At 52.9% G+C, this 26,532-nt stretch overlaps 1 protein-coding gene across 9 annotated transcripts; it reads right to left on the reverse strand.

Moving 5' to 3' along the window:
* Positions 1-3,765: 3,765 nt before the first annotated feature.
* FCRL6 (Fc receptor like 6) lies at positions 3,766-26,532 on the reverse strand. Of its 9 annotated transcripts, none has more exons than XM_075907103.1 (14): positions 26,438-26,532; positions 25,357-25,371; positions 24,539-24,796; positions 22,718-22,987; positions 18,294-18,578; positions 17,250-17,537; positions 14,286-14,573; positions 13,419-13,721; positions 12,435-12,536; positions 11,490-11,517; positions 6,999-7,069; positions 6,221-6,292; positions 4,518-4,549; positions 3,766-4,411 (listed from the first exon to the last, which is right to left on the reverse strand). In XM_075907103.1, exons 1-14 carry the CDS (start codon positions 26,466-26,468, stop codon positions 4,280-4,282), a joined length of 2,175 nt encoding a protein of 724 aa, XP_075763218.1. In that variant the 5' UTR covers positions 26,469-26,532; the 3' UTR covers positions 3,766-4,279. The 9 variants fall into 9 exon arrangements, 8 of the variants coding, with proteins under 8 accessions (XP_075763218.1, XP_075763220.1, XP_075763223.1 ...); XR_012897418.1 differs by having other exon boundaries at positions 4,377-4,411; positions 13,529-13,721; XM_075907105.1 differs by lacking the exon at positions 12,435-12,536.

Consider the following 26,532-nt stretch of genomic DNA (forward strand, 5'->3'; position numbering starts at 1 on the left):
GCAGTATTACCCACGCTTCCACTGCTTACATTGCTTTTAGAAGACATGTAGGTGTAAATTAGAGCTAAATAATAGCACAGACCACTGAGAGCCAGAACCGGTGGCTATAAACAAACTTTATGAGACCATGGGAACCTTGGCAACGCCCATGATAAACAGACAACCAACTAACTAAAATCATGCTGAACCAAGGATGTTGCTGGACCAGGGAGTGCTGGATTAGAGAGGTTCAATCTGTAATAATATGCTCATGATAATAATACTCTTGGGAGGATGCTAAGAAACGTATCTTATTTTGAATCTAAATGTACTTTGTTTTGGATGAGCAAAAAACCCAGACTGCAGTAATTTGCAGGAAAACAAAACGAAGGTTAGCCACACCTGCTGTTCAAGCTGCCCTTATTATCTATCAATTACTTTGAGCCTCATCTTAAAATTTATTTCTATCAAAAATCTAGTGCAGTGAGCAGTTTTTCCATTAAATGTTTTCAAAAAACAAGAATAACACTGACACATAAATAATTTGACTGATATGTTTCAAAGTTCTAAAAAGAGTGCTTAAGTGTTTTTAAACACTTTCAATTTTTAAAATCAACTCTCTTTTTTATCATTAAAAATTGCACCTTTTTAGGCAAAATTGTGGTGCAATTTGTTTTGACTTTTTGTGTGATATACACAATTGTGGTTTGTCAAAATAAAATTTCAGCAAAGCATGTTTAAAACATTAAACATTAAAGTAGGGGTGACAATCATTTCTGAGAGGGGGTCACTCCAAGATTTTGGAAAGTGATCGAGGGCTGCCCTCTTCCATGGAGGAGGGAGGAGGAGGTTCGGGGTCTGTGATGGAGGTAGGGTGCAGAAGGGAGCTTGGGGTAAGGGATTGGGGTGCAGAAGGGAGAGTGGAGACTGGGAGGGAATTTGGGTGAAAGATGCGGTTGTGACCTAGGGCAGGGAACTGGGGTGCAAGAGTTTAGTTTGTGACCTAGGGGAGGGGACCGGGGTGCAGGAGTTTGGGTTGTGACCTAGGGTAGGAGGTGATTGTGATCTGGGGCAGGAGATTGGGGTGCCAGATCTGGGAAAGGATATGGGTGCAGGAGGGGGACAGAGGGTTTGCCGCCAAAAGCTAAATTAAGCTATTTCAACGTCAGCTACACAATTGCCGTAGCTGAAGTTGCGTAGCTTAATTTGACTTTTGCCCTGCTGTGTAGATGTGCCCTAAGGTGGCACAGGACCACTTGTTGTTTTTAAAGTTACAGACTAACATAGCTACCCCTCAGAAACTGTTAGAAACCAAAGTCCGTCACTAGGAATGTGGGGACATATAATGAGGCAGAGACAACAAACCAAAAAGCTCAATATGATGTGGGTCCCATGGAAATGAAGCTGGGGAGCAATGGCTGCAAACAACAGTGGGTACCAAGAGGTTGCCTCATGGCCATAGGAGGGTCTCAGGTGTACTCATGCTGCTGGGAATCCCAGGAGGGAGGGAGATGAGTGCAGAGGTATCGCTTTACTTGAGGGCTCTCAGACCACACTAGGGTGACCACCTGTCCTGAATAATGTGGAACAGTCCTGAAATTGAGAGTTCGAGTCCTGGTCGGAATAACTCCGGGACAGGAGTTTTCCCAGGATCCTTGTGGCACCACTCTGTGCTTGCCTGAGGCTCGGGGGCTTCGCCAGCCTCTTCCTCGGGGGAGGATGAGGTGGAACCTAGGCTCCCTTTGCCATGAGGCCCCACCACTGCTCCTCCTCTTCCCCCAAACCCTACCCCTGACCAGGGCAGAAGCTGGAGCCAGGCCATGGTATGAGCCGCTTACGGAGCCTGGGTGGCTGCGAGGAGCTCCAGACCTTCCATTTGTCCTGACTGGGAGGCCAAGGTGCCTGAGAGCAGCCTGCAGCCCATGTCTCTGCCCCCTGCCAAGGCAGATGAAGGATCTGGAACTCCCCGCAGCAGCCTGGGGCTCTCTGGGAGGCTCTTACCATGGCCCTGCTCCAGCTTCTGGCTTGATTGGGGGCAGGGCCTCTGGGGAAGAGGTGGGAGTGGGGGTGAGGACACAGAGGGGCCAGGGCTCCTGCATGTGTCCTGCTTTTGCCTTTTGAAAAGATGGTCAGTCAGTCTTGGGACAACAGAGCCACTGGGCGTGGCACAAGTGGAGCCTGGGGCCTTGCTGCCTCCAGACAGCAGGAGGCCAGAGATCACAACTCCTGCACTTTCAGGAGGGGTTTTACCTGCCTTATGAAAACAGGATGAAAGGCGTCAACAGGTGGTGACTTTTCCCTTATTCAAGATGGCCCCCATCTCCCATTACTGTAAGTGGGGCTGAAGCCAGCAAAATATGGCCATTGCCCTGCAACTTGTTTGCCAGGGGTATGATGTGGCACTGAGTAAATACTGCTGATGCCTTGCACTGCATTTAATTAGACTGAAGACAAGCCCACAGGCAACATGACTGCAGGTCTATGGTACAGGGGGCTGCACAGATAGTGTAAAGAGAAACAGAGACCCTAATCATGGGGCTGCGTAGAGTGAGGGGAGTAGGGCACTAAGAGGTGCAGGAGGCAAGTTTAGGGAGTGCAGGGGAATGGGATAAAAAAAGGGGCAAGTGACGGTCAGGAGGCTGCAGAGGAAAGGAGGGAGGCTGACAGGATGGTGGGGCTTGTGATGGGCAGGAGGGGTGCTGAGAAGATGCTGCGGGGTATGGGGCCAGCAGGGAGGTTGTGGGGGAGCAGAGGGAATTGGGGAGCAGGAGGGAGGCTGAGAGGAATGCTGGATGCCTTGTTTATCCTCTGTTGCTACTCAAGGGCTTGCTCTAAGATAGAATCGTAGGACTGGAAGGCTACATCTACACTGCAACGCTATTTTGGGATACCCGAGTATTTTGGGATACCCGTTATTTTGGGCTCGCTATTCTGATGTCTCTGTAAACCTTATTCTATGAGGAGTAAGGGACATTTCAGAACAGCGCTTTATTTCTAATTTTGGTGCTGTGTAGCTCAAATTGTGTCTCTTATTTCAAGTTATGGTGCAGTGTAGATGCACCCTTTAAAGAGGACTTGAGAATTCACCTAATTCAGTCCCTTGCACTCATGGCAGGACTATTAGACCATCCCTGACAGGTGTTTGTCTAATCTGTGCTTAAAAATCTCAAATGATGGAGATTCAACAATCTCTCTAGGCAATTTATTCTAGCGCTTAACTACCTCGATAGAAAGTTTTTCCTAATGTCCAACCTAAACTGCATTTTAAACTCATTGCTTCTTATCCTATCTTTAGTTCTGCAAATCCGCAGATATCGACTTTATATCCACAAATATCCGCATCTATATATGCAGTGATCTTGATAATATTTCTGATGTGCGAGCAGAATAACATTCAGATCAGTAATATCTATACTTGCTTTAATGGGATCGATTTCACAAAGCTGAAAACCATTATCAGTCAAACTCTGTGTTGCCTGATCATTAGATTGTGTATTAATTATATAGTTTATTTAAGAATTATTAGTTATTACTTTGAGAGCTAACAGGTTATTGTCCCAGCGACTCTCTGTATCATTGCTGTATCATGATAGCCAAGCCGAGTGGAAAAATCTCTCTCCCACGTGCAGTTTTCTGCAGTCCCTGAATGATCAGCCCAAGTAACCTGCCTCCTGGGTGTTACTTTGATCCTTTACTGACTCCGATCTCTTTAGTTCCAGGCCAAGGCCATGGATGGGTTTCGATTCAGCATGTCCTTGCACAGGGCCGTGACTGGCTGGGAAGCCCTGGGCTAGGAGAGCAGGACAAGCAGAGGGCACTTCCTGTGGGACAGTCCCCCACAATGCAAGAATCTCAAAGACAAATCATGTAACCAATCCAATCTTTATTGGCGCCAGAGTGGACTAGCCCAGATGTCACACATCCCACCATCCAGATCCTCCATGCACAAAGGCCACGCCAGCAACCGTCTGGGATGAACACCCGAGAGGCACTGACCCATCACAGGTGTTGTTAGAGATCAGGGCTGCTGTCCAGGCACCTTCTTCGGGGAGGCGATTAACGTAGCACGTCACCAAATCATCTCCTTACTGGGCAGCTGCAGCCGTGCAGTCCCAGAGCGTTGGCCTTTGTCCTGGCTCTGGCCGTCACTCCCAAGGCAGAGAGGACCAGACAGGGAAAAGGTCCCCATGGGCCCGGCCTGCATGTGCTGCATTCCGTGCCATGCAGGGAAGCGAAGGGTTAACAAGGCAGCCAGGCTCCCCGGGTTGGACCAGGGGATGGGCTGAGGGTCACTCGCAGGTCACAGGTGGGGAACGTTTTCATAAATGTCACTCGTGGGTAGGGGTCCCCTTTCTGGAGCCCCCGCTCCTGCAGCTGACTCCCCGGTGGGCTTGCAGTTGGAGAGCACAGTGTAGGTGACACAGTATTCCTCCTGGAGACGGCACACGGACAATCAGTAGGGGACCAAGGGATAAAGTCAAGAGAGAGAACAGAAGGAGCAGCACAGCTGGGGTGTAGGGGTGGGGTGTTGCACTTACATTGTCCCTTGGCAGAGTTCCCTCGGGCTTGTCTGTAAGAGGAATGGAGAGGGATAAGAACTAGGCATTAACATTCACCCTGATCTCCCATCCCCTGCCTCTCTGCGACGGGATGGGTGTGAGACACAAAGCTGAGGTGCTCAGGATCCCAGGGCTCTGACATGGGGCGCTGGCCATGCCCGAACCTGGGAAGTTACATCCACCAACCTAAATGCTAAACAGGGTGAGTCTATTCAAGATGTCAAAACCCTGCCCTGCCAGCCCATCACTGAAGGGTGTCAAAAGTCTGGGTCACTTTTCCCATCCTGGGACTCTGGGGTCAGTGACTGGTGCTGGGGGGTAGTGGAGGAGTGAGGGGCTCTAGGGGTTAGGGCTGGCTCTGGGGGCGAAGTTTTTTTATACTGTGAACCAGCAACATTTTATTTCCATATTGAAATATTCATAATTTGCATAATGAATATGCAAATGTGCATATAAAATGTTACTGATCTGCCAAAAGTTTGTGAATGGATTTGCCATTTCCCGGTATAAGAAAGGTTGGCAACCACTGGCTTAAAGGAGGCTCTCTCCCAAAACAAAATTGTTTAAAATAAATCAAATTTTAAAAATTCGTATTGACAGTAGTACCCCTCTAAGAGGTGATTTGGATGTAGTAGTCCTCCGTTTCCTGTCTCTCACTACTCTGATCTGAAGCTCTGTCATTTACACAGCTAGCAGTGCACTACTCCCAAGTGACTGCGTTTCTGGTGTGGTTGGAGAAAAGTGTGTGGCCTGGTAGGCTATAAACGTGACTTGAGAAGTGCCCAGGCCTTGTGTAGAGGGAATTCCTCCCTCGAGGAACACAACCCTGCAGATAATAGCGGTGTTCATTCTGGCCCGGCACACACGGAAACCAGTCACTGACACAACCAATACAACTAGAAGCCTGGCTTGTTTCTGGGTCACTTGGAAGCCTAAAGTGTCTATGGAGTCTGAGCGAGGTGATGGAAACAGATACAAGCCAGAGTGAGAGCTCTTATTCTTCAGGATTTCACCCAGGGACGGCTCGAGCCATTCCTGTGCCTCGGGCAGCGGGTGCGCGATGCATGCGCGGCTCTGCCCCCGGCACACACGTGGCCCCGCCCCCCGACGCGCTGCGCACCTTACAGCTGCAATCGGGTGCGCGGTGCCTGATTGCAGCTCTAAGGAGCACCATGCGGCCCCCGGGCGTGCGGTGCCTGACGGCGGCTCTAAGGGGCGCCACGCGGGCCCCGGTCCCGGGCTCGCGGCACCTGATTGCAGCTCTAAGGGGTGCCACATGGCCCCTAGTCCCAGGCACGTGGCACCTGATGGCAGCTCTAAGGGGCGCCATGCAGCCGGGCGCATGGCCCCACTTACAGCTGCCATCAAGTGCCCCCATAGGTTGGCACCCCGGGCAGCTGTCCAGCTAGCCGCCCCCCCTTAATCTGGCCCTGATTTCACCCTGTTCAGATCACTGGGGCTCACAGACTGTTCTGGTCCATTTGTCAGCTCTCAGCCATTTTTACACTTTATGAATTACTCCTGTACAGTGGCACGGGCTTTCACCTGGGACCAGTTACTTGGCCCAGAAAGTCGCAGGGCAAGGGAGCAAAATGCCAGCTGTATCTGGCTGGCTCATGCCTCCCATAGCTGTTCAATCCTTCGTGGCCTCTTGAGGCAAGACACCGTTTTGTTCCACTCACCCCCATTTCTTTTCCAGATGTCGACAGATGTATAGACCACGTCTCCTTCATGCTCCTGAGCCAAGGGATACACTGTAAAAGCAAAGCCGGGCCTCACTTACACCTTATGGCCCTCGAGGAAGTGCCTGGACTAGGTATCATCTGCTCTCCCGGCAGCTGCTGTCCTGTGCCTGCCACCCATGCTGGCTCGCCAGGTCGCAGCGGGATCAGACCAGGCTACAGCAGGGCTAAGTGTTGAGTGAGTCGGACCTTTGGCACCTGCCCCCATTCAGTGCCAGGGTAGAGCCAGCTTCCTGAAGTGGCCCAAACCCTCCTCCCTCCCCAGACCCATGGGCATTGCCACTGAAAGGATGACAGAGGCGTGGGCAGGCAAGGACTCAGAGAGTGACTCAACCCTGCCAGCATCAGCTCAGCTCTCTAGCACCAGGGTTCTCAACCAGGCGCTTGCTCCCTGCTCATAGGAGAGGGGTGGGGTAGGATCTCAGCAGGGAGGGATGGGGGAATTCAAGGGGTCCTGGTATGAAAATGTAGCTCCTGCTCCAGGGAAGGCAGAGAACCGTGCTCTAGTACAGACAAGGCCTTGGCCCCCTTGGAACAGCAGCCAGGGTCAGACCAGGGCCTCCCAGCGGGCCCACAGGCTGTGTGTGCACAAAGGGACAGCAACAGAGAGAGCAGCTGAGCACCCAGGCCTCAGGGCACTGCCTCCCCTCTCTGGTGTGGGCCACACACAGGCCACAAGCCGCATCATGTCCCCTCGGGGCGGGTTATTTCCCCTTACCATTGTCATAAGATGGCTCCTCTGTATGGAGGCCGGTTCTCCCGGAGGGAGGGGGTTCGTGCGGCACGTCCCTGGGGATAGGAAAGCACAGTGAGTACAGCGGACCAGGGCAGACATAAGACCAGAGAGAGGAAGAGCTGTCACGAGATGGAGAATGCAGGAAAGCGCTGAGGATCGGCACTCGTTCAGACAGAAGGCCTGGCTGGAGCGATGGAGATGAACGTAATAAGAATCCAGCCGTGAACGTTGCCAGGGGAAGGAGGTGGGAGGAGGGGTCCTACGGCTTTTTGGGTCTTCGGCCCTCCCCCACTCTGCGCTAAATGTGAAACCAGTGCCAGAAATACACCTAGCAATCCGTCACCGCCCCTTTCCTGGCAGGCAAATCCCAGACTAAACCCCAGCTACCAAGCCATGACCCTCTGTCAAACCACACCCTTAATAAAGGCCTGTTGGCATTCTTGGCTCCTTCCCCTCTGGGATTCTGTCCTGTGGCCCTTTTTCTCTGGGATGGTATCCCGTCCTGGGCTCCATGGGGCTGTGGGATGGACAGACGGACATCAGCCTGCTGGCCTCTGATCAGCCAGAGGGGCGATTGTAACAGGTAGAGAAAAGGTCGTTTCCAAGCCGCACACTCTTATGGAGCCAGATATTTAGGCTCCAAGACATAATCGGCCATGGTGCTGCTGCCCAGCCTGTGTCAGCGGTTACTGCTGAGAACTGGAGAGGCCAGGAAAATCCAAGAAGCCAACTCCAGAATAGAAAAACTGGTTTCTTACATCTCATTCCAAGGAGGCAGAGAGTCTGCTGACTCCAATCGATGAACAAGTGAGAGCCCCGAAGATTCATTGTAAAGCCAGGTTTTATCTTTTTTTTTTTTCTGTCTTCTGAACTCTCTCCAATTTGTCCACATCTTTGTAAAGTGTGGCACTCAAAATCGGGCACAGTACTTTTGTAGCAGGAAATGAAACCAGTTTCCTTCTTGAGTAAGAATGTAGATATATATTTCACTTGTGACAGGGTCAAACAGGCAAGTAGGAAGTGTAACCCACCTATTGTTCAGCAAGCGAATAAATGTAACAAACAACTGTAACCTCGGAGTCAGCAGGTTTGCATAGTGCAGCTAACCTTATTTGGAGACAAACCTGACTTCCAAGGATATTAGAAGCAAAATAAGGTAACCAATCATGTTAAGGCACATAAACCAGGAAGGATGCTAACCCTATAAGACCCCTTGCTTACCCGATGCTGGGGGTCGGCTTTGCTTTGAGCACTGAGCTTCTTAGCCGAACATTACTTGAAAGTAATAAAATTGAGTTGGACCCAGCCTAAAAGTGTGACTCTCTTCTGTGGGCAAATTAGACTAGCCTCCAGGGGACAAACCTTGCAATTTATGCAACACTTTCAGCTGAGGCCTCGCCAATGCTGAGTAGAACGGGACAGTTACTTCCTGTCTCTGACATGCCCACACTCCTGTTAATGCCTCCCAGAATGGCCACGGTCCTCTCAGTGCCTCCCAGAATGACATTTGCCATTTTTGCAAGGCATCACACTGTTGGCACATTCAATATGTGATCCTGTACTGGTCCCAGATGCATTTCAGGAGTTCTACGGCCTAGCCAGTTATTCTCCACTTTGTAGCTGTGCATTTGATTTTTCTTTCCCATGTAGAGTACTTTGTATTTGTCTTTACTGAATTTCATTTTGCTGAATTCAAACCAATTCTTCTCAAAGTCATTTGGGATCCTAATCCTGTCCTCCAAAGTGTTTGCAACCCCTTCCAGGGTGCATCTACACTGCAGGGCTTAACTTGAAATAAGCTACACAAATTGAGCTATATCAATTGCGTATCTTATTTCGAATCAGAGCCCTCTTCCCTCTGACTTCCCTTACTCCTTGTAAAATGAGAGTCACAGGAATTGGAGTAAAAAGTCCTCCAGCTTGACGGTATTTTGACACTATTTCGAAATAACTGCCTACTGTGTAGACGCGGACTAAGTTATTTCGGAATATCGCTAGTTATTTCGGGAAAGAGTTGCAGTGTAGACATACCCCCAGTGTGCTGTTACCCACAAATTTTATAAGCATACGTTCAATTTCACTATCCAAGTCTTTTAATGAAAATATTGACTAGTTCTGGCCTCAGGGCTGACCCTTGCGAGACTCAACTAGATATATCCTCCCAGTTTGACAGTGAACCATTGATAGCTACTCTTTGAGTATTGTCTTTCAAACAAGTAAGTTCCCAGCTGCCAGGAATTTCATCAAGACCTGTGTGACGGGCCGCCAACGGCCCACACACCGGACAGCCAGAGCCGCCGGGAGAGAAGCGGGGCCGTGGGCAGAACCTCCTCGCGCCGCGGGGCCGCCAGAGAATGGCAGCGGGGCTGGAACCTGCCGCTGCGCCTGCGCCAGTGGCAGGCTGCCGGCCCCTCCCACGGGAGGGCTCAGGGAGGGGCAGTTATGGGGAGTGACAGCCGGGATGTGGCTGGGGAAGCCGCCACGTCACTGGAGGGGCGGGACCTCCAGATCGCGTCCGGACTGGCAGGCCATTTCAAAAGGGCCCGCCAGCAGAGAGGGAGGGGGCAGCCTCCTCCCAGAGAGGTAGACGAGGACCGGGGCCCAGGACGGACTGGTTGCATGCCCAAGACCGGCAGGCAGCCCAGCCTCGTCCCAGGGGCTCCCGGGACGGCCCCCGCGGCTGGTGGTCGGCCAGTCCAGGGTCAGAGGATGACCAGGACAAATCCCGTCATCCGCAGAGAGAGTGACTCGGCCCGGACAAGATCCGAGGAAACAGCAAGACCGACCGGATTCCTGCAGAGCAACCCCGGACCCAGACCACAGAATCCCGGTAGGCGCTGGGAAATGGCAGGGGTACTCCGGGAGCCGAAGGAAGGGAGGAAGCAGCCCGGGGCGGGGGCCTTCTGGCGACCGTGGGCAGACGTGTTATGGGAGGAAACCCCCCTCATCTGCCGTGCAGGGGCGACAGCGAGCCCCTGCACTTAGGGCCCCAGGCTGGGACCAGGAGAGAGGGTGGTTCCAGGTCCCCCTCCCAATCCTCTTGAGTACCCAACCCCTTCCCGAACTGAAATGCACGCAAACGGGCGAGCAGCGGCGGCCGGACGGCAGGGCCGGCCAGGTTATCGCCCCTCTGAGGGGCCAGACTCAGGCGCAAGCCTTCCCCGCTAAGCCGGGGTATAGACCCGGGGTCCGCTGAACCCCCCTCTTCTGCCCTGCAGGGAGGGTGTGATCGCACCCAACTTACGGCACCCACGACCGAGAATCTCGGGCAGGGGCCCAGTTAGAGGATGAAGGGGTTCGCTGAGTCGCCCTGCCCTCCCGGTAGGGGGTGCTCGCACCCCACCACTCGTCCACAACCACCTTTCCCTAGCATGCTTATGAGGATGTCATGCGGATCATGTGAAAAGCCTTTCTAACATCGTGATAGATCACATCTGTCAAGAGTTACAAAGGGATCTCACAAAACTGGGTGAAAGGAAAACAAAATGGCAGATGAAATTCAAGGCTGGTAAATGCAAAGTACAGCACATTGGAAAACATAATGCCAACTATACATACAGAATGCTAGGATCTAAATTAGCTGTTAACATTCAGAAAAGAGTTTTTGGAGTCATTGGGGAGCGTTCTCTGAAAACATCCACTCAGTATGCAGCAGCAGTCAAAAAAGCTAATAGAATGTTGACTATTAGGAAAGGAACAGATAATACAGAAAATATAATCTTGCCTCTATATAAATCCATGGTATGCCCACATCTTGCATATTGTGTGCAGATTGTGTGCTCCATCTCAAAGAAGACATCTTGGATTTTGAAAAAGTACAAAGAAGGGCAACAAAAATGATTAAGGGTACAGAACAGTGTCCTTATGAGGATAGCTTAAAAAGACTGGGACTTTTCAGCTTGAAAAAGAGACAATTAAAAAGGGATATGATAAAGGTCTATAAAGTCACAAACAGTGTGGAGAAAGAAATGTGTTATTTACCCCTTTTTATATCACAAGAGCCAGGGGTCAACTAATTAAATTAATTGGCAGTAGGTTTAAAACAAATATAAGGAAATGCTTTTCACACAATGCACAGGCAACCTGTGGAACTCCTTGCCAAAGGATATTGTGAAGGCCAAAACTAAAATGAGGTTCAAAAAAGAATGAGATAAGTTCCTGGAGGTTAAATCCATCAATGGCTATTAGCCAAGGTGGTCAAGAGTGCAACGCCATGCCCTAGCCTCTCACTGCCAGAAGCTGGGATTGGATCACTCAGTAACTACCCTGTTCTGGTCATTCCCTCTGAAGCACTTGGCACTGACCACTGTTGCAAGACAAGATACTGAGCTAGATGCTCCCTTCCATCCACTAGGCCAGTAACTATCAAAGAAGGAAATTCGGTTGGTATGACATGACATGTTCTTGACAAATCCACATTGGCTATTAATTATTACATTTTGACATGCTTCCCTGGGTCTGTGCCCAACTCACCTCCTTTGGGCACTGGAAAACCATCCTTCTGCAAAGCAAACAAGAAGAAGGCGCATTAATGTCTCCAGACATGTCACCTTGGCTATCAGGTCTGGGTCACTCTTGGGGGGAGCGAATGGAAGAGTGTGCGGGCTCAGGTGCTGGGCTGTCCCTCCTGATACACAAATGACACTGCTACATAGGGCACCTTGAAATTGTCCCAAATTTTATAGTGTTCTAGCAGCTGTGTGAGCTCCAGAGGCCAGCCCCAGCTCCTGCCTGGCTCCCATCCGCAGGGGTTATTCCCAGTCACTGTGTGAGCTGTGGCTCGCAGGACTCAGGAGGAGCAGAGGGCAACCACGCCATTGGCTGGAGAGGAGGGTGCAAACAGAAACCCCCAGGTCTCTAGCTGGCAACGTGGCCCCCCCACTGCTCTTCCTGAGTCCTCTGACAGAAGCTCACAGTGCTCACTGCTGCCCACGCCTCCTGCCTACTCCCCTGAGGCTGCAGGTGAGCCTCCCTGCCCCGCCGTGCTCTTGCACCCCACAGCTTCTGCCCCAGCAGCTTCCCAACCCCTCTTCCCCACCCATCCCCACCGCCAAGGGGGAGAGGCATGTGCTGAGCTGAGTAGGGCACCAGCATTGCTAGGAACAGCCCTGCTCCAGTGATTCATTGCAAGAGACGAGATGCCGAATGTGACCAAGGGATCAGCCTTGCTGCATACGGGAACCTCCAGAGCTAAAGCTGGGTGGGATCGGTGTGGCAAAAGGGCTGGGTGACAGCAAAGCCAGTGTGGGAACAAAGGTCTAGAATTCATGGGGTGAATTTGGCAGGAAGTTGGAATCCGCCCGGATCTGGCCATTTTAAGCTCACTTGCCGGAGGAGCAAGGCCGAGGCTTCCAGAGACGCTTGGAAGTGGCTGTGAGTTTCTTGTGCTAGCTACACTCAGTGGACGGAGCCACACACCTGCTTTCTTCCAGTACTTGAAGTAGAATACCAGAGCCGCAGTGACACCCACGCACAGGAAGGAGACAGGCACAGCCACAGCCACCTGGGAACTGGGGCCCTCTGGAGAAGACAAAGGGAACATGCCCAGATAAACACCGCGCTCCTGGAGAAGAGACTTCCCAACAGAAACCAACTGAGCCTGTTGAACCAGGGCCTCACACAGGGAGCCAGGGCATTTGAGTTCTCTTCGGTTCTGCCCCGATTCACTGTGCAGCTGTAGGTCTGTGCCTCAGTTTCCCCATCTGTACAATTCATATATTTCAAGGCCACATGGGGCCCTGTGACCATCCAGCCTGACCTCCTGTACACCACAGGCTCTAGAACCTCCCCCAAATAACTCCCCTTTCAACTAGCACATATGACCAATGACTTGATCTGCTCTTTGGGATCTAGCGATGGGGAGTTCGGTTCTGGGCATTATTGCAAGGCTCATCTGTGAGAACAGGGCCACCCCCAGCAACCAGAGCCCTTCCATGGCTGAGGGAGGACTGAAGTGCAGGAGGCTCAGATTTGAATCTCAGCATCCAAGCCTGCCTCTGTGGCTTTCGTTCTGAGTCAGATCCAAACCCAGCTTCCGTTCCAGCATGGCTGGAATCTCAGGGGAACAGCTGATCATGTGAGTGTTCTGCCGCACGGTGCACCAGCCCAGCCCATCAGGTTTTGGCCACTACCTTGGCTGACACACCGGGACCAGGCACTTCCAGAGCTGAGAGCAGGAACTGCTACAGGTTGATCCAAGTCTCCCTTACAAGGGCTGTACCAAGCCCAGATCCTCTGCAGATCAAGCCCAAGAGGGACACAGCACACGCTGGCCAGGGAGTTACACAAGGACATCAGCCTTGCTAGGGTCTGGAATCTGAATTATGAACTTGAACCAGACCCGAGCCTAGATCCCAGCTGGGCCTCTCCCTCCCCTGTCCCTGAGCCCAGCCCTGTGAGTACCTATCACGGCAATGGCCAGGATCTTGCTGTGGGCCTGGAAGACTTGCTGGGGGCTGAGTTGGTTGCTGGCAATGCACTGGTAATTCCCTCCATGGCCCAGCTGCACCGACCTGAAATGCAGCATGTTCCCCACAGCTGTGGGTGGGCTGAGCCCCGAGGCTGCAGCCAGGTCCTCGCTGTTGTGGAGCCACTTGAACAAGGGGGCGGTGCCAGACTCCACCGAGCAGCTGAGATTCATGCTTTCTCCAGCCATGACCTCTAGCCCCGTGGGATCTGCAGTGATGGTGGCCCCAGACACGGGCACTGCAAGCACAAAGAAGACAGCCAGGATTCCCTCTCATTTTTTCAATCCGTGTACAGAATAAATTTTGTTACATGCACCAAGACGTGTGCAGATGTGCACCACCAATAGAAACACATGCTGCCAGCTGTGGGTGTTCTGCCAATCACCTGGGCAGCACTGGAATCTCTCTTGAGCACACAGCTTACAGGGAACAGTGGAGGCAGCCTGAGACCAGAGCCCAGGCTGGAGTTATGTTCCACCACTGACACACCAGAGGGGGGTAAGTCAGGCTGGGCAAAGCAGCAGAGAACAGGCTCTGGAGGCAGCAGCGTCTGGACCTCCTGCGCCCGAGGGGGCTGCCTTCCCACGATGGGGGTTGGAAGGCAGAACCACTCAGCCCAACAAGCATCCATCCTGCCTGTCACACTAGGGACAGAGCCCTGAGGAGCCCCTACAGATCTGAGGCAGGACGCCAGCATGTCTCATCCCCACAGTCACCACCACTGCTCGTCCCATCATCACTCTGGTCAGCAGGCAGAGACCTTGCGCCCAACCCCCAGAGATAGCGCACGGAGCTGGCGTACCGAGCACGGAGAGGCGGAAGGGGGCACTGCGCTGGGAGCCGTGGGCCATGCCATTGTCAGCCTCGCAGAAGTAGGTCCCAGTATCCCGCTCAGACGTCACTTTCAGGGCAAGGGATCCTGGCCCTCGGGAGCTGACCGTCCGGTTCCCCAGAGCATCCCCCTCATGATGAAACCGATAGAGGATGGGGGCGGAGCCGCGGGACGACTCGCACCAGATCTCCACCACGTCCCCAACGGTGGCCCAGGCGTCGGCCACGCTAATGGTCAGGAGAGGCGGGGACACTGGAACTGACAGAGAATCGGGGCAGGTCAGGGCTCAGCTTCTACTCCAGGGAGCTGCAAAGAGGGGTGGGGAAGTCACTAGGCCTGAGAGCAGAATGGGCAACAGCATCTCTGGCCTTGTGTCTGCAGCACCCAGTACCAGGGCGGGGGGGTCTCTGATTGGAATCCTTGTCACTGCCCAGTGCAGATACCAGGACGGTCAAAGGGAAGGGTCGTTATGTTCTAAGGACCTGGCATTTGCCCCTTGTGTCCCTGGGGCACCAGGCTGCTCTGAGGCCCATCTGCCATCCCACTGAGGACAGGCGGACCCCACACCCACCAACAGGGCCAATCAGAGGGGGGGCCCAGGAGGGCTATTTGGCCTGGGCCTCAAGCTCAAAGGGGGCCTCCAATTTAGACACGTGTTCATTTTTTGGCATGAGGTACGTTTCACAACTGTTTTTTATGCCCATCCGTACAGGGCCAAAGCGTGACAGCGTAGAGCTGCACTCTGAAGCAAACCAGAGATGTGATTTGGCAAAAGCCACAACTGTTTTGTTAATGGACACAGATTTTGTCACATGGGAGAGTTTAAAATGGTCATACATATTAATGAAAATCTATCCGGGTCTGATGGCACAAGATTAGACCGTGATGAATGTGGCCTCTCAGATCGGCGGATTATATAAACTAACCACTCGTAATGGCTGGATCAGTGTTGTTGTTTTTTATTTTGATTATTATAGCTCGGGGGCCTCAAAAGCTGGAAGTGGCGGAGGCCTCTCTGGATCGCCGAGACGGTCTGCCCACCATCTTGGCACTCTGGCTCCCCCTAGTGGGAGCTGTGCCATGGCTGTAGAGCTCGGTCTTTCAGCTCAGGCAGGAGAGGCTCACGCATTCAGAGCCCGACCCAAGTTCAATCCCACTCAGTGCCGGACCGAGCCATACTTGCGCCCCGGGCAGCGAGCATGCGGCGCATGTGCAGCCCCGCCCCCGGGCGCACGGCGCCCCTTGCCACTTCAATCAGGCACCCGCCATAGGTTGGCTAGCCCCCCCCTTAATCCGACCCTGATCCCGTTTGCCAACAATCCGCCTGAGGGTGCAGTGTAACAGTCCCCCGCTCTGCAGAGAGGGACGGCAGAGGGACCCCATGGGGTGTGTGCGATGGGCTCCTCAACCCTGGTGGGGGGGGGGGTTGACAAAAACATTTCAACCAGCTCCATTCGCAGCCCCACCATGGGGTGCATCCCTGCCTGGAGCTGCCAGCAGTTATAGCCGCGGCCCTGTGGCTGAGCTTATGGCCAGGCAGAGTCTCTCATGCCCACCTGGGCAGGTTTAAAGCCCTGGCACTAGGAAATTATTTCGAAATAACTAAATTTGACTGATTAAGTCCCGATTTTACAGAATTTAAATAGCATGTTCCCATTATGTGGACACCTGGACATTAGTACGAGGCAGGCTCCATTAATGTGGATGCACTACTTTGACGTAGAGCCCCGGGAGGCACTGGGAAGTAATTAGTTTGAATTACTCTGGGAAGTTGTTATTTCGAAATAGCGGTACTGGGGTGTCCACACTATCGTTATTTCAAAACAACTATTTTGAAATTAGCGCTATTCCCTGAGGAAAGCAGGAGTACGGATTTCAAAATAATCAGGCTTGGTACTGTGGACTCTCCACTTATAAATTCGGCCTAAGGGGTGTGAAAGTAGAAAGAATTATAATGTAAGACAGTGGTCCCCAACCCGGTGCCCGCGGGCGCCATCGCGCCCGCCGGGGCATTTGTGTGCGCCCCCCAACAACCTGGGTTGGCCTCAGCACGCGGCGCACGGGAGGCGCCGGTCCCAGGCGCGCTGCATGCACCAGCGAGGGCTGCGCGGCACTCGGGCGGCCCCAGCCCCGGGGCACATGCGGGTGTGCGGCGCTCGAGCGGCGCCGGTGCCGGCCCGAGGCGCGTGGCTCGGGCGGCGGCGCCGGCCCTGGCCCATGGCACAAGGCGCTTAGGCAGCCTTGGCCCCGGGCGCAAGGCACTCGGGCGGCCCCAGACCTGGCCCTGGGGCACATGCTGGCGCTGGGTGCAAGGGCATCCCCGTCCCCTGGCGTGCCCCCGGATGTGCAGCCCCGTCCCTGGGCGCCCGGCACATGAGTGGCCCCATCCCCGGGCGCCCTGGAGCCTCCAAAGGTTGGGGACCACTGATGTAAGAGAAAGATGAATTGTGCTGTAATAATTGAATAAGTTGGAGGAATACTGTTTGTCTCTGAACAGGAAGAAGAAAAGTATGTTCATGTTGTTTGTAGCTATGCAGATCAATGTGCTAGCCAGGTGGCCCTGAGTTAACAGGAAAAGGAACATTAAGTGTTAAGCAGAAAGCAATTAAAATAACCAGGGAGATACGGACCAGAGATTACTGTGTGCTTGATGTTGAAATGAAGATACTTGACTAAGTCTCACACTAATCATGTGAAGTTTTGCCCCTCCTTTTAATCCTGTTAACTTGACTTTCTTTTGACTGTATAAATCAAGGGTTTTGAACCTTGTATGGTACTCACATTTTCAGGGTTAATTTAGCAGAGCAGCTTTGCTGAATAAACAGAGCGGTCTGACCAATCTGTGAGTCCTGTCTAACTTTGACAGGGGGGTTATTTTGAACTAACTCCCTTGAGTAGACCCGGTCTTTGTGAGTCAGCTGGGACCCCACTCACCCATCACGACAATCTTCACGCCCGGGCTTGATGCTGGAGGGTTGCCATTGGAGGCCATGCAGTAGTACTCCCCCATGTCGGTCTCATTGGCTGCAGGGATTTCATAGACCATCCTCTGTGAGTGCTGAGTCTCTGTCCTCAGGGCCTGCCTGGATCCCTTCTGGTGCCAAGAGAAGGTGATTGGCCCCGTGCCCACCTCCACAGAACAGCTCAGCACCAGCTGCTCCCCTTCTGTCACCCGCCCCCCTTGGGGCTGGACCCCCAGGGAGACTCTGGACACCGGGATTCCTGTGGGGGAGAGGGAAAGAGGAGGGAAGGACATGCTGCTGTGACTGAAGGGAGGAGCTCGGTGCCATCCAGCCAGATGAGCACGTCTGCCCCCAGGTGAGGATGGAGATCCTGTGTGCAGAGGGACAGAATGCAGGGCCTGGGCCCACAATATGGGTCATGGGGCCACATGCTCCCAGCACTGCAGGTCATGGGGCCTGGCGCAGCGATCTGACAGGAGATGAGTGTGGGCATCACCAGAGATTGTGGGGCCAACATCCGCTGGTATCCGTACTAGGTGTGTTTATCGGTATAAATGTGAATATACCGAAATGTTGGCGTCAGTCCCACCCATGCCCTGCACTGCCTGAAAGTAACAAATCAGAACAATCCAAGACGATGTTAGCTGGCCCTGTTCCCTCAGGCCTTTCAAAGGCCAGATTGCCACACAAACTCAGCCCTCGGCATTCCCCAGCCTGGTCAGGTTCTCCCACAAGCTCTGCACGGCCTCATGCGCTCAACATGCTGTGCTCTTTTGGCCCTGTGCGAGCAGAGCTTATTTGACTCCAGCCACTGGGCTCTGAAGCTCTGTCTTGCACCATGGAATTCATCGGAGCTTCCCCGCTCCGCAGATTTCAGCCTGCAAGTGCCACTGGACTGTGGCAAGGGCAGGTTGGCCCCTTGTGGGCTCAGAAGCCACAGGAAGCTCTGTGTAGATTCCATGTTGTTTTCTTTCCATCCCAAGCCCCTTCCAGCATCCCTGTCCCAGACACTCACGTTTAACATCAAGCTTTAACTTGGAACTCTGTTTCTGTACACTTAAGGTCATCGTCTTCACCTCACAGTGGTAAAACCCTGAGTCTTCCAGGCCTGCCGCTGGGATGTGGTAGTCAGGGGAGATTCCAGTTCCAATCGGGGCCATACTGTCTTTGTAGAAGACTCTTAGAAGCTGTATGTCTGATTTCTGTGAGTTGAGCTGTGTGAAACACCTCAGGGTCACCGGGTTTCCTTCTATAACGTCGCCTGAGCCTGTTATCTTCAGCACAGGAGACGAAAACAACTCTAGAAGGATATCAGATATAGTCACCACCAGTGTCCAGTGCCAGAGTCCAGGATGGGCTTTGGAAACTAGCATGTATTACTGGTAGACAGATGAGGATCTATCCCCTGCCCCACGTCTAATGGTGCTCCCCATCCCTAAAATCTCCCATCCATGAACCTGTCTCCCCAGGAGAGAACATTTCTGTCTCATTTGGAATCCTGATACCTAGCAACAGCCCCTCTTTGACTTACACACAGTCACCTCCCCTTTGCATGTAAACATGTGACCAGCAGTTACACGTTTACCAAACAACCCACTTTTTAACATCCCTAGTAGGTAGCGTCTTCACTGAAGCACTACAGCCGAGCAGGTGCATTGATGCTGCTGCGTCCCTGTAGCATTTCTGTCTGGACAAACCCTGAGAGTGTCACAGTCAAATATTAGGTTGGGTTGGTGGTTCTGTGAGGAGCTGGTGATGATGAGCTTGGAGAGAGCCTGGGGAGCCATTTGAATCTGGAAGAGGAGATTTAGGAAGCATTTCTTTCTGGAATCTTTTAGCTGCCCAGAAACTGCCAACTCACAGCAGCACCAGGCTCTGCCAGAACAACAGGTCCAAAGCCTGCAGATATAGCTCCACGGCTACAATCATCAACACCCCTCACAAAACACTTGTCAAGATCCATGGGTCCTATCCAGGCCTGTCCCCTCATCCTACGAGGCATAACGGGGAGGTCGATAAAGGGCTTTCAGGTCAGCACGGGAGCGTCCAGACTAGCGCGCTGAGCCGACAAACAGTTGATCAGCTGTTTGTCGGCTCAGCTCGGCAGCCATTTAAATTTAAATGAAGCCGCGATTATTTAAATCGCGGCTTCATTTCCCTTTGCCGATCATCCTAATCTACATGGCTCCATCGATGGAGCCATGTAGTTTAGACACACCCTAAAAGGCATAGAGTGATATAGATGCTGGATTTACGGATTCTTACCCAAAATAGTTGCATCAACATTGTTTGACCTCACAATCAGAGAAAACCAGGGTGTTGTATCAGTCATCCCCACCTCTCCCTGCCATTTCTCCTCGCATATCCATTGTGAGAGTCCAACTGAAGCAAGTTGGCAATTTTACCTATCTTGGCTACAACATCTCCAGTGGTGGATCTCCTGACAAAGGCTACAGAAAGCTTCTCAGTCACTAGGAAAGCTAACTAACAAAGTCCTGAATTCCCGCAACATAACTCCATCAACAAAAATATAACTTTTCAATGCTTTTTGATCTCTCTTCAGCTGTAAGACCTGGCCACCGTACAAAGGGCATGTCAAAGGGCTAGAGGTCTTCTATATGAGGTCTTTTTACACCATTATGGGGATCCACTGGCAAGACAAAATTACCAGTCTGGCGGTTCTCCAAAAGTCAAATGCCACAAGTCCAACCATGTAGGGTTTGACACATCATTAGGATGCCTAAATGTAGACTCCCCAGAAACTTTTTTTACAGATTTGGCACAAGGATAACAGGATCAGGGCCGCTCCAGAAAACACTACAAGGACAGCTCCAAGAACAGCACACGCTTTTGGTGCAATAAAACTGGATGATTTCAAATCGATCGGCCTCGTGGTACACACCACTCAGAGCTACCCAAGCTTTGAAGAGGACAGAAATAATCAGTTGTTAGCGGCAAGGGAAAAGTGCCTTACCACTGCTGTAGCTACTATGATGCTCACCAATGACTTTGTCTGCCCGACCTGCTCACCAGTATGTGCGATACAGTTGGGACTTGAGAGTCACTCCAGAATTCACAAAAAGAGAGTGTGAAAACATCCTTGTCGAACCACCGGACTATGCAAGACAAAAATCTACAGCCCACTAACCCCACTCCTCATTTACCTCTCTGACTGGAGGAGTCTTAACTGAGCCATTTCACCTTGAATAGTCCCTTGAAATGTGCTAACTCCTGATACTAAACCATCTTTCCCACCTTGTATTTATATGTGACATTCTCAGTGCCTTTCCCAACCCTGAGGAAGAGTTCTGTGTGGCTTCTATCTCTCACCAGCAAAAGCTATCACTTTACCCTCACTTGTCTCTCTAGCATCTGGGACCAACAAGGCTACAGCGCTGCATAGAAGCCCACAAGAAATTTGGTAGAAATGTAGCCGTGTTAGTCTGGTGCAGCTGAAACAAAATACAGGACTATGTAGCACATTAAAGACTAACAAGATGGTTTAATAGGTGATGAGCTTTCGTGGGCCAGACCCACTTCCTTGATCTGAGGAAGTGGGTCTGGCCCACGAAAACTCATCACCTATTAAACCATCTTGTTAGTCTTTAAAGTGCTACACAGTCCTGTTTTTTGTCACAAGAAATTTGTCTGCCTACAAACACCATCTGCTGGATAGTGATGGAAGCAGCTGAAAATGGAGAGCTGACACTGGAGTGCCAGATAGAAATAACAGGGGATATAACCTGTGACCACATGTGGATCTCAGAGATTTGCTAAACCTGCCCACTCCCACCCAAACTCACCTCCCTATCACAGTCACAGCCTGAAGCAGGGTTGACTGAACTCACTAATAAGCTGCCAAACCCAGAAGTGTGACCAACGCCCGGACAAGCCGGGTGGAAAGGGACCTCCCCTATTCCAGGGCTACCAGGCGAAATGATGAGATTTCATTTCCACAATTGTATTGCTCCTGCTATCCTTTAATATGACAAACTGCAGAGTTTGTGCTTTTTTGTGAGGCTACTGTCATGTGCAGGGTCTCCAATGCAAGTCCCAGCAAATGGGCCCAAGAGAGATTTAAAACAATACCTTGAAGCAATTGCTTTTGGAATTTTAAACTTGTCCCTTTCATGGGAAACCATTTAAACAGCAGGGACGGACGACTTTAAAAATGCCTTTCAGACAAGTGTGTCCTGACAGTGTGAGAAATGTATTGGAGGGACTAAAGAACTGACGAAAGTAAGAAAACGTCATAAGAAATTTCCGCACTATTCCTCAATGAGTCTCCACACTCGCCTATGACTGTTGCAAGACTGTAAAGGTATGTCCAGTCCATGGCTAGAACATTGATTGCAGGGTTAATGGTAGATGGATGTGGCCCTGAGTGAATTCATAAATTATTGATTGGTTACAAATAACCAGCTGACCTCATGTGAGAAATTCTGTCCCAGGCAAAAGTTGACCTGAAAAGAGTCTAGCATCGAATTGCTCACCACTCCCTGGACTCTCCAGAAGGGGTTATCCTCTTTAGATCCCATCCCTATATTGGCTACAGTGCTTATCACATTGCTGGGTCTGAGCTTTAAAATCAAGCCAGCACCTCGGCACGTTCCTAAAATGGCTCCATTTCACGCTGACGCCCCTCCCTGCCTGCTGCGCTGTAACGCTGCTGCCCCTACAGCGAGAGGTAAAGGGCTGGATTTTGACCTCTGTACAGATGTGGCAGCCAGTGCAGTTAGGCCAATGTCAAAGCATGGGTGAAGTGGCACTTAGACCATTTACAGCGAGGGATAAGAATGAGTGAGCACTGTGGAGCTTCATGGGTGGTGGGTATGCTAGGCAGGGGGAGGCGTTGCCTTCCCAAACTTCCAGCCTGGCCCCACCCATGCTATGCCCCCAGAATGCCTACTAGGGGCAGAGAGGCTTGGGCTGTGCACCACCCGCCCTCCCTGTGCCCCAGGGCTGGGGAACCTGGGCCTCATGTTGCCACACCCATCCGAGATGCTGGGGGCAGGGCCTGGGCAGGGGGGGTGGGGTCTTGAGCAGAGGGGGCAGGCTTGGGGGTTTGCCTCCCCTAGCCCTACCTTCACCCACCACCCATGGCAAGGGGAGACCAGACTGAGGACTAAAGACACTGGGCCAAATTACGACCCTCCTAATGGCATCTAGCTAAAGGCCAGGCCTTCCCCTCCAAGGGAGCAAGGGGCAGGATGTCCCCTGCTTAATGTGTGAAGAAAGAAGTGCCAGGTTCTAGCAATAGTGAGGGCGTCCTTCACACCACATGACCTCACCCACACCGTGTGTGTGAGGTCACACCTTGCACTGCTGACACAAGAGACACCAGGACTGAGCCCTAGTGCAAATTAAGCTCTGAGTACGTTCTGTGTGCTAGGATTGCCCCTTTCTGCCCAGTCCCCCTCATTCACAACAATTCCTCACCTTGGACAGAAATAGATGCCACATGAGAAGTCTCTGCAGCCATAATGTTCATAGTATTTTTTATGCGTCCGCTGCAGTGATATTTGCCACTGTCACTTGTCCTTGCTTGTTTGATGGTCAGCACTGAGTTCTCAGGGTATAGTCTGATGTCTACTCCATCTTTGTAAAATCTTATATTAGACACAGTGTCTCCCTGCCATCCACAGCACCTCAGGAGCAGTGGGTCCCCTTCGAACACTGCATAGTAAGGGACCTGGAGAATCAGCCAGTCTGAAAGACAAGAAATCCAGAGCAACAGCCCCAGGATATCATGGTGTGACCTACTAGGGGTGGTTCATCGTCGCATGGAGTGGCTCTTAGACCAGTTACAGAGCGAGAGAGTGAGTCTGCTCTATGGCCATAGCTGAGAGCCTGCTGGCTTTTAACTCAACCCATGGAGGCTCATGCACTGAGGTCCCAGGTTTGGTTCCATTATAAGTGGGGTCTGGTGAGTTGCAGGCTGCACTGAATGGTTGAAGGAAAGGAGAGCCAGACAAAAAGATTCCCTAGGCCACAGGTTAAAGTGAGCCACAAGAAAATCCATTCTAGCCCTGGAAGAGAGGGGCAGTGATGAGTCAAAGAACAGCAAGAGGGGTGAGCCCAGGCTGACAGAGGGGGAGGCAGGAGATGGTGGAGAGAAAGCGTGGAAGGGAAAGAGCATCACTGGAGGTGGAGTGGCAGCTCCCAGAGTGGAGAGGGAGGCTGTGCTCACAGGCCTGCATCTTAGGAACAAACCTGTCATGGGTTATAGTTCTATCTACTGATTCCCCCTTGTGATGGCACGTTGGGGTTTTCCCCGTCTCCTGCACCCCCGTAATGGCACGGACAGACTCCACCAGCCAGTAGAATAGAGGGAGTTTATTGCCTCTCCAGGATACAGCACAGCACAGATGTAATCTGGTTACAGGGCAGGCCTAGGATGCCTCAGCCCCCCTTGAGATGAGGGAGCCTGGGCCCCTAAACCCCAGCCCATTGCCTAGGCTGATTCCTCCATGATCCCAGCCAGAAACCTAACTAACTCACTTCCAGCCCTGCCCCCAGCTAGGGCTCCACTCCCCTTCTTCCCATTGTTCCGCTCCCTGGGAGATAACTCGTCAGACAGGTTCGAAGCCCCGTTGCATAATGACTCATCCCCTGCCCTGCTGGGCCATGCTGCAGACAGCAGCCAGTGGAGGTCACTCACAACCCAAGCCTAGCAACCAGCAAGGTACCCACACTACGTCACACCCCACAGCCCAACCCAGCAGCCGCAGCCTCCCCAGACTGGAGCAGCAGGAGCGTGCCTGCCCACTGCTGGTGCTCCAGCTACGGAGAGCTGGGGGCTTGTGTCTCCAGGCCTTTCTGCTCCAGGCAAGGTGATCACACAGGCCTTGTTTTAAGGGACCCTCTCCTATTTCATTGCTTTGTTCTTTAGGGTGGCCACCCATCCCTTATTTTAAGGAACATGCCTTGAGCATTTGGAATATTAAAATGAAGTTTAAAATAATGGCACTGTCTCCCTGAGGGCAGCAGCAATGTACCTGTGAGAGAAAAAACACATGCTCAGCTAAGGGAAATGGTGTTTCCCTAAATTGTTCTTTTTTTTCGCCCAGGCTTTTCCCTTATTTCCATCCAACAAAGGTGGCCAGCCCAAGGGGAGGTTAGATCCCTGAGCAGAGCTAGTGGCGGGGAGCTGACAGCATTTCTCCCCCCACACACACACTTGCTGTTTCATCTGGGTTTGTCCCACTGCAGAATGGGCAGCAGCTTCACCAGGACCCAGAGAAGAGCAGAATTACTCACCATAAGAAACAGTCAGCTCAATGGGATCACTTGGATGGGAGCCAGGAGCCTGGCACTTGTAGCTACCCGAATCATTCATCTCAGCCTCTTCAATCGTGATGCGGTTTTTTAGTGTGCTTCTCCAGGCTTTGCCGTTGCGATGCCATAATGTGCTTCCCCCAGGAGTGTAGGGCCTGCTGCACGTCAGAGTAAATCTCTCCCACCGAAACACCGTTTTCCAAGGGGGGTCAAGGGTCAGGGTGGATTTCTCTGCAGCCGCTGAGGAGCCGGGCAGAGAAAGAGAGAGAGAGCAGGACAGAGAGGACCTCAGCATACAGGACACAAGCTCCATACCCTAAGCACAGAGCCAGGGAACAGCGCAGAGCTATGCTGCTGGGCTAGGCTGCCACAGGGGTTAGACACCCGACTGCCTGGGCACTGCCCCGGTTATCAAGTATTGTTTAGCAGCGGGGAGGGGGTGTTACAGCAGCACCCGGTGCCATCCAGGTCCTGTTTAGCATCAGGGGGCAGTGGGGTAAAGTCCCAACAGTGCCCCTTGGCACCCTGGTATTGTCTAGTGCTAGGGGCAGTCAGGTAATGTCCCAGCAGCTTCTCCCCCCAGCACCCCACTATTCTCTGGTACTGGAGGGCCTGTCACAGTGGCACCCCCTGGTACTGTCTGGTGGCAGGGGGCCGGGAGACAACCTCCCAGCAGTGCCTGTTGGCACCCAGGTATTGTCTAGCACTAGAGAGCAGGGGCAGCACCCCAATACCTGGGCCTCAGGGGTTGAGGCCCCTGGAGTTTATGCCAGGAAGAGTCAGAGATGGGCAGGACTCACCGGCTAGGCCGAAGGCTGCAAAAGAAAGGAAAAGGAACGTGTCTGAGTGTGCTGCCCGTGTCCCCCGACACCAGCGCGGGGGCTGTTAGGGGACGTCCTCTGGCCTGTGTGGAGCAGCCGCTCAGACATGGCAGTCCCTTCTGGCTTCTCAGTCTTGCCCACTCCCCAGGCAGTCTCAGCCCTCTCGTCCCCTGCACACAAGGACCCAGCGCCCCTGGGGGCCGGGGGCTCCCCCAAGGCCTCCCTTGGAGTCTGCGGCAGAGCGGGGAAGAGCGCCCGGGTGTCCAGACTCCTAGAGCTGCGAGTGCCCTACACCGTCGGGGCTAAGCACAGCCCAGAACCCCGCTGGGAGGGGCTCAGGGTGAGCCCTTGGACTCTGAGTGCGGCAGGAACTGCGCCCGGTTTGTCTCACGCGAGACACCTGCTGGCAGCACATCCCAGCTTCCCCCTGCAGCTCACCCACCCGCCGCAGTGTGCCTGTCCCTGCTGCCCCACTTCTACTGGCCATGGCACGTCCCCCCACCTGGACAGGCACTTCAGACTCGCTGAGGGCAGTCAGGGCAGAAAGCCCCTTCCCAGTCTGTGGTCCGGAGGGAAGCAGAGGAACAGCCTCTGCCTAGATTCAGACCAGGATCCCAGCGACACCAGGACCAGGACGGATCCCTCCTGGTACCAGAGTCCAGCTCTCTTCATCCCCCCAACGTGTGAAGATCCGGGAACCCAGCAAACCTTGTGGCCGAACCCAGGGGGGTCCACACTGAGCTAGGTCGGACACAGGCTGCGTCCCTGGTGCCCATGGCTCTGCAGATAGATGGATGGGCCGGCTGTCTTGCCTGCTCTGGGGCAGTGAGGCCACCAAATCTCACTGCCTCTTCATGCGTACAGCTAAAACGGCCTTTTCCCCAGCACCAACTACCCCCAATGGGCCACAGAGACAGAGCCTCGCTCTCCATCCCTGCAGGGGGGGAGCCCCCTGACTCTCGCTGAACACCTCTGGGGCAGCTGCTGCCGTCTGCAGCCTGCATGGTGACCCAGACCTCCCGCCCAACCCAGGGCCCCCCAATACCCAGCCCCTACTCACCCAGCACAAGCAGCATGGCCCTCCCTGGCATCCTGTGAGAGGAGCTGCTGCAGCAAAACACCTTCCCCTTTACATACTGTCTCTGCCGGGGAAAG

This window comes from Pelodiscus sinensis, chromosome 24, assembly GCF_049634645.1.
Source record: "Pelodiscus sinensis isolate JC-2024 chromosome 24, ASM4963464v1, whole genome shotgun sequence".
NCBI classification, from domain to species: Eukaryota; Metazoa; Chordata; order Testudines; family Trionychidae; genus Pelodiscus; species Pelodiscus sinensis.